The sequence below is a fragment of the Cebus imitator genome, unplaced genomic scaffold (genome assembly GCF_001604975.1).
Source record: "Cebus imitator isolate Cc_AM_T3 unplaced genomic scaffold, Cebus_imitator-1.0 Scaffold235, whole genome shotgun sequence".
NCBI lineage: Eukaryota > Metazoa > Chordata > Mammalia > Primates > Cebidae > Cebus > Cebus imitator.
The window spans coordinates 1,171,370-1,183,919 of record NW_016107550.1 but is presented as its reverse complement, the minus strand read 5'-3'; the positions used below and the strand labels follow the sequence as shown (position 1 = coordinate 1,183,919).

Genomic DNA, 12,550 nt, shown 5'->3' with positions numbered 1-12,550 from the left:
TCCAAATGTCCCTTGAATAAAAGAGGAATGCAGCTAGGTTGGAGGGGCCAGCACCTTCTGCGCATTTTTCACATTTAATGGGGGCTATAACCGCCTCTGAATTACAAGACAAACTCTATCAACTGTCTCACAAATGAAGAGGCAGGAGGCTAATGTGAGATGTGTTTGAAAAGAATCGTCTTTACCACTTACGAATGGGATTAAATAAAGAAAAATTCTGCTTACAATTGGTGGCTTCTTTTTAATTAACTGGGCCAATTTAGCATAGAAATGCATCAAGCTAGTTTTAAATTGTCATGATCTCTTACAGAGAGAAAACTGGAACATGAATTCTTGGCTGGCTTCTTTGGCCATATGAACCATCCCATCCACTTCTTTCCATTATTCTGCTGTTCTCCTCCAGAAAAAAAATATGGACTTGCCACTTGAATCCTTCTCTGGAAATTAAAAAGTGATTTGACTTTGCTTACAATCCCAACATTTTCAAACCCTCTACCTTTGATCAATTATAGAAGTAAAGGCTGAATACGAACCTAAAACTAGAAATAAAAGTGGTATTCCCCGGCTCCAAGCCAATTTACAGAAGGAACAGAACAGCTTGGGCCAATCCCACTTGCAGCCAGCACCCCACAAAATCTCCTGCTTACAGAAGTACAAGGTCACGGAAGAACGGAAGTGGGCTAATGGCCCAGGATCCCGTTAGACTAATGGAACTTGGGCTCAAAGTGTTTTGTTTCTTTAAGAGTGACCTAAACACACAGCATTTATCATCCTTTCTGGCTGAGATGGGAGACAAGCCAGCCATTTCAGATAGGCCATGAGTCATGGGTTTCGAAAAAGAAGAAATTCCCATTGTCACGTATTTTTATAAATGTTTAAGAAGAAGTGAAACAGCTGCTATGTCAGTAACTTACAAAGAAAATATGCACATAACACACCCTTCCTCTGTCACTGGAGTTGGGGTCAAGCTGGAAGCTACTCTCCTGGCCACAAAGCCCAGGCCCCAGTCTCCTGAGGAGCAGGTGCAGAATGGGAGGTGGCTGACTCCTAAGACGGTCCTTGCTGACACCCGGTTCTTGGTGTTCACACCCTGTAGTCTCTTTCCGTTGGTGCAGCTAGACCTCATGACCTGCTTCTAACCAACAGAATATGGCAATGATGATGGGGTTTCACACTCATGACTAGATTAGAAAAGATCATGACTTCTAATCTGCTAGCAGACACTCTAGCTCGCTGGCTTGGATAAAGCCTGCAGCCATACTGGAGAGGCCCTGTGGCAAGGTATTGAGGGTAGCCTCTCGTCAAAGGCCAGCAAAGATATGAAATCCTCATTCTAACAGCTCTTAAGGACTAAATTCTGCCCACAGCCTATGTGCCTGGAAGCAGGTCCTTCCCCAGTCAAGCATACAGAAGAGGCCCAGGCCTGATGACAGCTGGGTCACAGCCTTGTGAGAAACCTGAAATAGAGGACCCAGTAAAGCTGCACATGGGTTCCTGATCCCCAGAGACTGTCTGAAGCTGCTAAGTGCTGGGTGAACTGGTTCTGCAGCAGTACGTAACTAGTACCGCAGCCAAAGCAAGGCCTGGGTCAGTGTCCTAACATGCTACTGCCCCGTGTCCTGCCCTGCTCCTCAGCACGGGGGCATGTGCCCTGACGAAGGCAAGGCCCCTCACTTCTCCGATAAAGCACCTGCTCCCAGGTGGGAGGCACTGTGTCACCATCATTGTTCACCAGGGCACATATGCTCAGTGCCCAGCACAGCACCCAGCCCATGGCAGGGGCTGAATATAATATATGTTTGAATTGACCAACTATTTCTGTTAGGCTAAGGACCAGGGAGGCAAGAAACTTTTACGTTCAGTTCCTAGTATAAATGGAGTATTTGTTTTTAAAAAGAAGAAAATATGGTGGCTACTTGGGAGGACCGCATTGTGAACTGTGAGCTTCCTTCTAGCTGGCAGACTCAGGCTAGGGTAAGAGAGACGAGTTGGCAGGTCCTGCTCCTGGCTGAGCCCCCTGCACCTGCACAGTGCTGCTGTCTTCCTGTTCCAAGGCTCACCTTTGTGGTGTTGGTGTCCTCAGAGGTGGGACCAGAACTCCAGGAAGAGACACATTCAGGGACCCTGGCTCCACCCCCTAGCAGGAGAACACGCTGTCTTTTCCCTTGTACTTGTGCTTCTCTGCATGGAACGCTTCTTCCTCTTAACCCGCCTTCCTCCCTTGCTTACACAGCAAACTCTTATTCACCCTTCAAAATCCGGTCTGGCATCAGCTTCTCCAGGTCAGTTCCTTCTGGATCTCCCCGCTCAGGAGCCCACTTCCCCATCCTCCTACTCTGCAGAACTGCAACCAACCACAACCACGCCCCTGGCCCTACGCAGTCCAGGAGCTCCAGTCTTCCGGAGCCCAGAACAGGGCAGACACACACCAAACCCAGTCCCGACAGATCAGCCCTCACCTCTCCGTGCCCAGAGAGCACACAAGGTTGCTGTGTGCGCTCCTGGCCCCTGAGGTTGAGGCGTGGTCTGACCTTCCTCAGAATGAGGAACTAAGGAACAGCGGCAGGAAAACATTTGCTGAGCACACAGAGCACTTGCGGTCTTCAGCTGGGGGTCTTGTGGGGTAGGGAGGCAGAGCAGCTATGAAAACACCTCTGGGAGTGGTGAGGGGTCAGCTCGAGGTGACAGCTATGTCACCATGAGAGCTCCACTGGTGTGTGTCAGCCCCGATGGACAGAGAGAGACCAGCCCAGCCCACTTGGCAGGGCCAATTCCTGCCTCCAAAATGTGGGAACCAGCAGGTAGGACATGGCAAGGGACAGCAAGTTGGCGGCTGCCTCAGAAGAGAGTGGACAGAGTCCTGAGCTGGAAGACACAGAGAGCAGGGAGCAAAAGTATACCTGGCACGTGCCGGAAGGGATGGCACCGGGATAGCCACTGAGAGCTCAGGCTCAGGGGGCAGGGCTTAGAGAGGGCGGATCCAGCCTCTCCCTGGCCAGGTCAAAGAGCGGCAGGAGCCACGCAGACTCCACAAGAGGGACATCAGCTCAGAATTGTGACCAGGGCCAACTTTAAAGCATGTTCTTTGGGGGCAACAATGCAAAGTGAAAGAAACAGGACATAAGACTGTACCGTCACACCCACATGCAAACACACACACACACACACACAGTTGCATAGAAAAGAAGTCTGGGAGAAAATACACGAAAACATAAATAGTAGTTATTTAGGCGGGAAATTATAGTTTGAAAACAGTTTTCCAATATACGTTCTGAAATTTACACAACAAACATGCCTTATTATTATAATTGGCGAATATGTGGGGCCAGGAAGGTATGCCACCCAAGGAAGGGATCCCAGGGGTCAGTTTCCTGGGGCTGCCAGGTCCCTGTCTTTAAATATCATCAGCCTCTCCTATTTTGGAAGGATTAGACCTGGTTTGTCTGACTGTATGGAGAAGAAACAGGACGAATGAGTGAATATTCCCCCAAAACAGACCTCGTCTTAAAATACAGGGCTATCCTAAGCTACACTGGCCATCTCCATAGGGTGGAGAATTCCCTGACTCAGGGAGCAGATTAGATTAGACTGGGCGCCCCCTTATCTCTGATGTGGTGGTATTCAGTATAACTTTAAGGTCCTGGCAGCCTTGAGATTCTACATTCACACAGGCATCAGTGATGCAGGTAGCGCCCAGTGTCAGCCAGGCCGCCCCTTATGGCTATTCAATATCCCACTGCCCTGGCCTCACCCACACTGGGCATCCCTTGATCTTAAAGCAAAGCTGCTCTACTCATCATTGTTCTTCCTTTAGGTCTCTCAAGGAAAGCTAGAAACTACATTCAATGCAGACAAGGATAAAGTCATCAACCACACCGAGAGACACAGAATTCTAGGAGTTAAACCACATGGGGCAGCTTACACCCCTGATTCTAAGGGTGTTTCCTGAGCCCTGACAGTACCAAGGATCAGTCCTGTGTCCCCGGTCAAGCCCACCGGGGCTGAAGTCGCACCGACCAGGATCAGAATGGCTAAGAAAACAATCTGCAATGTGTTTAAACTTGCGAGGACTGCCCCAAGAATAACATTTACGTAAGAAATAGCAGTAAGATTGCAAGTTCTGTTTATTGTTTTTTGTTTTTATTTATTTATTTTTTTTAAGCTGGAATCTTGCTCTGTCATCCAGGCTGGAATGCAGTTGCACCATCTTGGCTTACTGCAGCTTCCATCTCCTGGGTTCAAGTGATTTTCCTGCCTCAGCCTCCCGAGTGGCTGGCACTACAGGAGTGTGTCACCACACCTGGCTAATTTTTGTATTTTTAGTAGAGACAGAGTTTCACCATGTTGGCCAGGCTGGTCCTGAATTCCTGACCTCAGGTGATCCACTCACCTCGGCCTCCCAAATTGCTGGGATTACAGGTGTGAGCCACCGCACTCAGCCAGTTTAATTTTTTCTAAAGGAGACAGAATCTTATTTGTGATGAGAGGGGAACACCATTCTTCAAAAGTGCCTTTTCTTTTGACCCCAAATACAAAACACGGAAACTGCTCACCTCTCCACAGGGTCCCTGAGCATGACAATCAGCTTGGCGTTGGGCTGGAAGGCGTGGATGAAGTCCTGGGTGAGAAACGGCGGCTCGCCATCCGTGCTGTTGTCGTAGAAGAACATCCAGGCATTATTATCCCACATCGTGGAGGCACTGGCCTCCCCTGGAAACAGCAAACACTGCAAGTCAGCAGGGCGGAGATGCAGGCTCCCACGGAGTGGCCCTGTGTGCCGGAGGTCAAACCTGGCCCTGATGCCTTCCTCTTAAGCAGTGGGAGAGAGTAAGCTGTCAGCCTTCGAGGGCAGAAGAGACTCCAAGGAGAGAAGGTTGGTTGCCTACCCCTGCCACAGCCACACCCCAACTCTACCTCAAAAATCTCTGTCTGGAAGTCCAGGGGATCCATGCAACACCGAGTGTCCCCCAGCCCTGAGCTCCTCTTTCCAAGGCGAACAAAAAAGAAAAACCCTTCACTAGCATCTGGCCCCTCAGTTTCACAGTATTTAACTTAGCTCATGGCACACAGCTCCACGGCATTTTAAGGGCCCACTGACAATGCAGTCTGTAAGAAAATACACCAAAACATAAATAGCAGTTGTCTAGGTGGGAAATTATAGGTGGTTTTGAAAATGATTTTCCTGTATAGTTTCCCAATATATGTTCTATATACTAGATAGTTCTAGTAATAATAGGAGTTCTCTCTGACCTGGGGACCCAAGATGAGGAAAAACCCTGCCATTTCTGCCCAGGATCTAACAAGGAGAAAGAGCTGGGGCAGAGCTGAACCACATTTCAGAGCCGAAGGAGTCAAGAACTGGTCTAGCAGACGAGGAGCCTGGAGCTGGTACTAGATGGTTTCCTTTCAAAGCGTCAGGAGAATGGAGGAGGGTGGGGACACGAACCCTCATGAGGAATTTGGGTGCGATTTCTTTCCTCGAAGCTGTAATGGTTCATCACAAGGCATACTCTAAGACTAAAAGAGAGAAGGCCTTTGCCACGGGGCTCACAGGCCCTGTCCCCTGCCAGACCACTGCTCTGCACACAGCTGGCGCCTACTCAGTGCAGACTGGGTGCATAGGAACTGGGTCCCAGTCCATTTCACATTTCATCATGGTCCTCAGGAGTGAAGGATGCAAATGGCAAACACACATCCCAGCACGGAGGTGATGCCAAGACACAGGCAGGCATTCCAACAGCACAGACGCTCTCAGAGGATGAAGCCAATTTCCCCAGAGTTTGAGGCTGTGTGTGTGTGTGTGTGTGTGTGTGTGTGTGTGTGTATAGGAAAGTCTTCAGAGATTTAAAAAGGCAAATCCATCAATCAGCTCTACACCTGATCTCCTGACAGTTTGCCAAGGACCACTGGACACATCTCAAAGTTACTTATCCAGGGAGAGACTGAGCCAGATGACTGAGTCTCTTTGGTCAGTGACAAGCGTATCGTATCCCTGCAGGAAGCAGGCAGGGCCCTATCAGTTCTGTCGGATGTGTAATCACATCCAGGCGACCAGCTCTGTTCTGGCCTTTTTTTCTTTCTTTTTTTAAAGAGATAACACCCTAGGATACAGAAAAAGCAAGTCAATCAGAAGTCCCTTGAAAATTCCACTCCCCATGAACAAGAGAATATAAAGGCCAAGTGGACTCACTACCTAACTGGGTACAAATTCTGTCAGATCTCAAAAATGAACTGGTTCCAGAGCCATGGAGGCACCTGTCCATCCACCTGTCTTCCTTCCATCCAGCCATCATCCATCCTTTGTCCATCCAGGAAGCATTCATTTGGTGTCTAATCTGTGCTCAGCGCTGTGCTTGGCACCAGGAACAGACGGGGAAAGGAAAGCACGGCCCTTCCGCTCTCAGGCTTTAAGATATAAGGGGGAAGACAGTCAATTCAAGAAACAGAGTAGCACGTGGGGTACTTGGGATAGAGGCAGAGGCCTTTCAACACGTCTAAAGCCCTGGCCCCAAGTTCAGCCATCACACTCAGGCTGCTTGCATCCCGAACCTCCTATATGACTCTAGCTGTCAACAATGACAGTGGAAGAAAGGTCCTCTCTGACCTAGGTCCCAAGATGACGAAAGATCCTGCCGTTTCCACCCAGAATCTAATAAAGAGGAAGAGCTGGGGCAGAGCTGAGTCACATTTCAGAGCTGGAGGGAGTCTAGAACTGACCTGGTCCAACAATCCCACTTTGCAGAGGTGCAGACAGAGTCCAGGAACAGGAAAAATGACTGGTTGCATGGCACAGAGCTGGCTGCTAGCCCAGGCAGGGCTAGATACCTGTTACACTGCAAGTCTACCACAAAACTCACCAAACTCTGCTTTCAGTAAATATCAGCACAGTGATTTTATTTTTTGTTCTTTTTAAAATCTAGGAGCAAGCAAAATTAGGAGACCAAACTGAGGCTTTCCTTTTTCATTCATTATCTTAGTCTCTGTTTCCTGGCTTGAGGATACATATTTCCAGCTCTTTCATAAGAACATGTGATTTTCCCACAGGCATATGGTATAGAAGTCACAATGAAATATAAGTTAGGCTTGTGATTTGGGGAGTTTGGACCCCCACATTTGCAAAAGACTAGCTAACAGCTAAATCATCCTGGAGGTGACTCCCAGTGACTTAATTACTTTCAGTTAAAAAAAAAAAGAAGAACTAAGTCAGGACTTGGGCACATAAGCCTGTCCCCTTGGACATCAGAGTCTTAAGTTAAAAAGTCATCTTTCAAAGGGGTAATTACAGTTCCTCTTAGTAGCTAATAGATTCATGTAATTTGGGGATTGCAAATGTAACAGATCCAGGAAAATTAAAAAACAGATCACTGTCTAAGGTAAACAATTTAAGCAAAACGTGATTCAATTTCTCTTTCAGAAGCATCAGTGGATAAATGCCTTCTAAGCTAAATCCAATAAAAAGAATTATGTCAGACAAATAACAAGTCTAGAGATCTATGGTAGAGCATGTGACCTGTAGTTATTAATCCTGTATCATATGCTAGAAATTTTCCAGGGCAGATTTCAGGTGCTTTTAATACACACACACATACACACACACACACACACACACACACACCACCTACCCACACACAAAAGTAACTGTCAAAAAAATTGGCTGTGTTAATTTGCTTGACTAGTAATCATTTCATTGTCTCTACGCCCATCAAAACATGTTATGTTGTACAACTTAAATTATACAATAAAAAATAAATTTTAAAAAGAGTGAATATATAAGTTTTCTTACAAAATATTCTTGTGAATGTTTAAAACAAATTGTTATTAATCAACCTCATTTTGAATGCCCAAAGGCATTAGGTTGACAGGGGCCAGGCTTTTTAAACAGCAATTAGTTATAGGCGATGTGTCGGGGCTGAGTCTATTTCAGGAGAAGCGGCCTCCGTCTTGTATGGTCCCAGTTGCCAGGGATTACAAAAGCTCCAAGCAGCAAATCGATGACTAACCAGTTAACTGCACTTATAACTCCCCATGCAAACTTATCAGGTCAGGACATCAGGAAAAGAAGTCAATATCCCTGCTTAATTTCTTAAAAACAAAGAAATGGCAACTTTTCACGAAAACCTTCAGTTGTCCTTAAGTCTCCATAGAATTAGAAAGCCAACATTTCCGCTTCATAGTAACTGTTCAAATGATGTGAACACTATGTAGCGGTAAGAGTGCCGGCCAGGTGGAGAAGAGGAGGCTCAAAGGAAGTCTGCTGCCACCATGCAAATGTGCTGCCAGTGAAGCAGAGCTGGGCCAGGACCCCAGGGAGGGTGCCAGCCCTGCGAGAGTGACACAGAAGCCTTACCAATAATGATTGTATTCATCTTGCTCTGCTCCTTTGCAGAGCTGGCCTGCAGTCCTTGATGGATCTGGTGTGCTGCCAGGTCAAAGAGGTCCAGATAATCTTCCACAGGGTAGCGGTCTCGCAACCCATCTCTTAGGCGGACGATTCCTACAAGAACCAAGAAGCAGGAGACACTAGGGACAAAGTTGCTACTGCTGGGGTGATGGCCTCCCAGACAGCGACCAGAGAGGGAGATGAAGAGGACTAAAGGGCGTGGCTGCAGCAAGAGGCTCAGCCCAGGTGAGCTTCAGAAGGGGCCGCTGGGGATCGGGGTGGGGCATCTACGTAGCCTGGCTACCCTCTTTCAATCCGTGCATACTTCAAGTGCTGGAAGACACCACAGCTAAGCTAGACAGTTGCAGCTTAAATGCTGGCACACCTATTCAAGAGCAAACGTGTCTGCTTGGAGGGACAGAGTCTGGGGCTGGTTATTCTGTGTACAGGTGGGACTCGTAAGTGGCTGGGCAGCAAGGACACCCAGGATGCATGTGTTGTATCAAACAGGGAGAGTGAACCAAGGGCAGCCCATGGAGAGAGGAGGGCAGTATCCTATAAACTCCATGATGCCTTCCTCATGGGGCCCAGCCAGCATCCGTCTGATGTTCTCTCTCCTGCCCTGTTCAATCAAATACCCTGCCTTTTGTCCAAACAATAAGGGGAATTGATCACACCCTAGACAGAAATGGATTCTGGCATCGGCCACATACAGCTTAAATTCACCCCCTGCCTAAAAAATGAATAAATCTCACTTGCAAACATTTAAAAATCCACTTTCCAAAACCACAACTCCTGAGGTCAATGGAAATTGGAAAGAGAACGTCCCCGGTCAAAGCAACAAGAGGTTCAAGGTGACACTGAAGACTAGATTCCAGAGGCCCACCCCTGTTCTTCCTCCTTTCCTGCCAGTGGGAAGCTGGTTTCATTAAGGGGAAATCACTGTGAGCCTCGGAGGAGCACCCTATGGCAGGAGAGTGTGTTTAGACACGTCCAGCAAATGCATATGGATTTGAGACCCCGGCTCCTACAGCGGCTGCTGCTAAACCACAAAAGAAACATTTACACTTTAGCTCACTGTAGGATGAACATCAAAACGATGAAAGCAAATGCGTGTCAGGAAACACATTAAGAGTTGGTCTAAGTAAAACTTTGAAGATTCCCTTCTAGGTAACCTGAGTCCATTACTGGAAAACACCCTCGTGGCCTGCCCGGTCTCTGGTTGACAACAGGCACGTATCACGCCTCAGCTCCAGTGACCAAACCTCTCCTGGCACAAGGAAAAGGTTACAGAGAGGAAACAGTGACCTGAGGGCTGCAGGTGCCTGGGGCTGAGCTGGAGCAGAGAGGGATGGGCGGTGGTTGCCGTCAGCCTGCAGCAAAGGGTTGAGAGCAGGGCCTCTACAGTGATCTCCATGTGGTTTCCATATGGAACCCATAAGGCAGACAGGGCAGGTCAGAGAAGCTGAGGCCTGAAGCAACGGCACAAAGCTGGGAGCCAAGAGCCCAAATTACACCCTCCTTGGGGGCCCTTACTGGTGCTGGCACTCACTGCTGGGCTCATGTACCTGGGCTTTCGGGACAAAAACAGCTGCCGGTTCTGACCCGTCCCCTTGTCCTGCACACAGCTAGCAATGCTCACTGCATGGCTGGGAACCGGGTTCCAGACCCCGCCGGGTCTTCGCATGGGAACAGCCTCCTGACAAGGGAATTGTGCAGTCTCTTCCTGCCGCCCTCGCAGGGCCTGGGACCCAGCACTCACCAAACCGCTTCCGGGTCCACCAGTGCGGCTCCTTGATGGCGGAGAACTTGACCTCGGGATGCAGCCGCAGGCGGTCGTAGAGGTCCGTGGTCCCGCACTTGGGCTGCCCGATGATGTAGAAATGCGGCAGGCAGCGTAGGCGGAAGTGCTTCCCGTGCGCGTGCGCCAGGTGGCCCCAGAAGGCCTTGCGCAGCGCGTCAAAGGTGGAGCGGAAGCGCTTGGAGTAGAGCACGTAGGAGTTGGTGAGGTAGGGGTCGGTGGTGTTCCGCCCCGAGAACTCCTCATACCAACAGGGGCTCTTACTGTTTGGAAGGAATTTATTGGGGATGACTGAAAACATCTGCAAGGAAACAGAAAGAGGAGGAGTGACACAGAAGAGGGGAAAATGAGCAACGAAAGAATCTAAGTACAATGGGAACATGCCCTGAGACTAACGGCCGTGTTCAAATTTGAGTATTTGACAATGATTAACAAATAAAGCAAAACGGTAGGTGGTCAGGGACTGTGCTTTTCTCACCACCACTTCCCCACCAAAAAAAAAAAAAAAAAAAAAAAGAACAAAAAAAAAAAAAAAAAAAAAAACTCGGAGAGAATAAGAAGTTTAATCAAAATCCATTCCACCATAATTTACACCTTTCTGATACACAACACACATGCACACGCAGTAATTAAAAAGAATCCTTTTACTAGTTGTATATTTAAATTACCACTAGAGATTAAAATATAGAATAGAAGCAGAAAATCAAATTTAACTCAACTTTAAAATCCCAAATGATGGTGATCTGCAAAAGCAACTTTTAACTACCAGCACCACATGTCAAGCAAGAAGTCCTGGAATGCAATAATGAGAGTCGGCGGCCCTTGAACATGCCTAGCCCCGCGTTCAGGACAGCAGATTCCCTTCCTGGCACTCCATAGCCTAAGCAAACAGCACTCTCTCAGTGCATTCAAATCCATAAGGCTGTCAAATGATCCTTGCTACATCTGAGACATTTTTTAGTCATTTTCCTTCTGTGTTCCCAAAGATGATGATAGAAAGAAAAGCACTCATTTCTAAAAATCAACCAATCAGTCAAGATTAGCACAAAGCTACTCACATGCAACTCCTGCTTCTTAAGATCTTCTAAGTCTGGGAGCTGTCTGGTTGTGAACTCAATCCTGGCTGTGATGCTGTTGATAATTAATTTAATGCTTGGATAGTCCTTCACGTATGAAATATTATTTACAGAGGATTGGTGGTGATGCTCTTTTGTGTCACTTGGGTTTTCGCTGTCCATCAAGCTGGGGTTGCTGGGGAAGCCTCCATAACGGAAAGGTGATGGGATCAGAAGCTCTTGGTGGGCCCCAGAAAGGATGTAAGAAGCCATTACCAAGGTCATTATTATCAGTCCAAAAACAAGGCTACATCTCTTCCCCTTCTTGAAGCGCAGAAACCCACCCCAGTTCTCGTTCCCTTCAGTCCTCACTTCGAGAACAGCAAGCAAGTTCATCTGCTTACTGTCCACACGAAACAGAATTTTGTTTTCTCCTTTGCACGTGGGGCACACCTGGTGACCGTGATGGGGGCCCCCTCGGCAGTCGACCTGCTGCTTGTGTGCGCCGTCGGGTAACAGCTGTATGCAGCAGTTAACGCAGTGCCTCATGGTAGCACCAGTGCCCTGGGCTTACCGAGCCATGGATGGGCCCCCAGAAGTCTGGATGTTTGCAAATTGTGCTGGAAAACCTTAAGGATGTCTTGTGATTATATAAGATGGACAAAACGCACAAATACAGAAAGAAGCAGACACCAAAGCACTAGAGAAAGAGGAAGTACATTCTTTGGTTCAGCTCCGAAAGGAAACAAAAGGAAGCAATGTCCAAAAGTCATGTTCTGCAAGAGCTGCTGCAACCTCACAGAAGTTCACAAGTTCGGGAGCAACTCTGCCTGCCCTTCAGGTTTTTCCCATGGTACCAAAAAAAGTGGAAGAATTCTCGCTGGGGAATGTGGAAACACACACGAAATTAAAAGAAATCATGGTCTTCTCATTGATGGATAGATTGGCATGCCATCCATGGAGACATCTGTGAAGATCTCTGCTTTTACATCCCAAGTGCCTTTGGAATATTTCCTCTTCATGGGGCGCAAACTTTTAAAAATGCCAGATTTCCTACACAAAAAGGCAAGAAGTTTTATTATATTGATTTCGCTGTGTGAGAATAGCAATAACCCAAGGCTCATCCTCCAAGGAGAGATAGAGGCTCTCTCTCTTTTCCACTTCTAAGTCCAGCCAAGCCAGCCTGGTTCTAAGCAAGTCATAGAAAATCGTAAGGATAAAGGAAGAGGTTTCAGGTTCTTGCAGTTGGCTTTGGGGCTCAATTTCTGCCACCAAACATGACCCCAATACCAGCACCTCCAGAATCACATCAAA

At 47.8% G+C, this 12,550-nt stretch overlaps 1 protein-coding gene across 4 annotated transcripts in view; it reads right to left on the bottom strand.

Moving 5' to 3' along the window:
- The window catches only part of CHST15 (carbohydrate sulfotransferase 15), an 83,792-nt gene that overhangs the window by 24,245 nt on the left and 46,997 nt on the right, over window positions 1–12,550 (bottom strand). For all 4 annotated transcript variants that reach the window (XM_017497875.2, XM_017497873.2, XM_017497874.2 and 1 more), the window contains exons 2-5: window positions 11,240–12,289; window positions 10,143–10,482; window positions 8,348–8,494; window positions 4,554–4,710 (exon numbers count right to left, since the gene is read on the bottom strand). In XM_017497875.2, coding sequence (XP_017353364.1) covers window positions 4,554–4,710; window positions 8,348–8,494; window positions 10,143–10,482; window positions 11,240–11,785 — 1,190 coding nt within the window. In that variant the 5' untranslated portion in view covers window positions 11,786–12,289. The remainder of the gene's footprint in view (window positions 1–4,553; window positions 4,711–8,347; window positions 8,495–10,142; window positions 10,483–11,239; window positions 12,290–12,550) is intronic.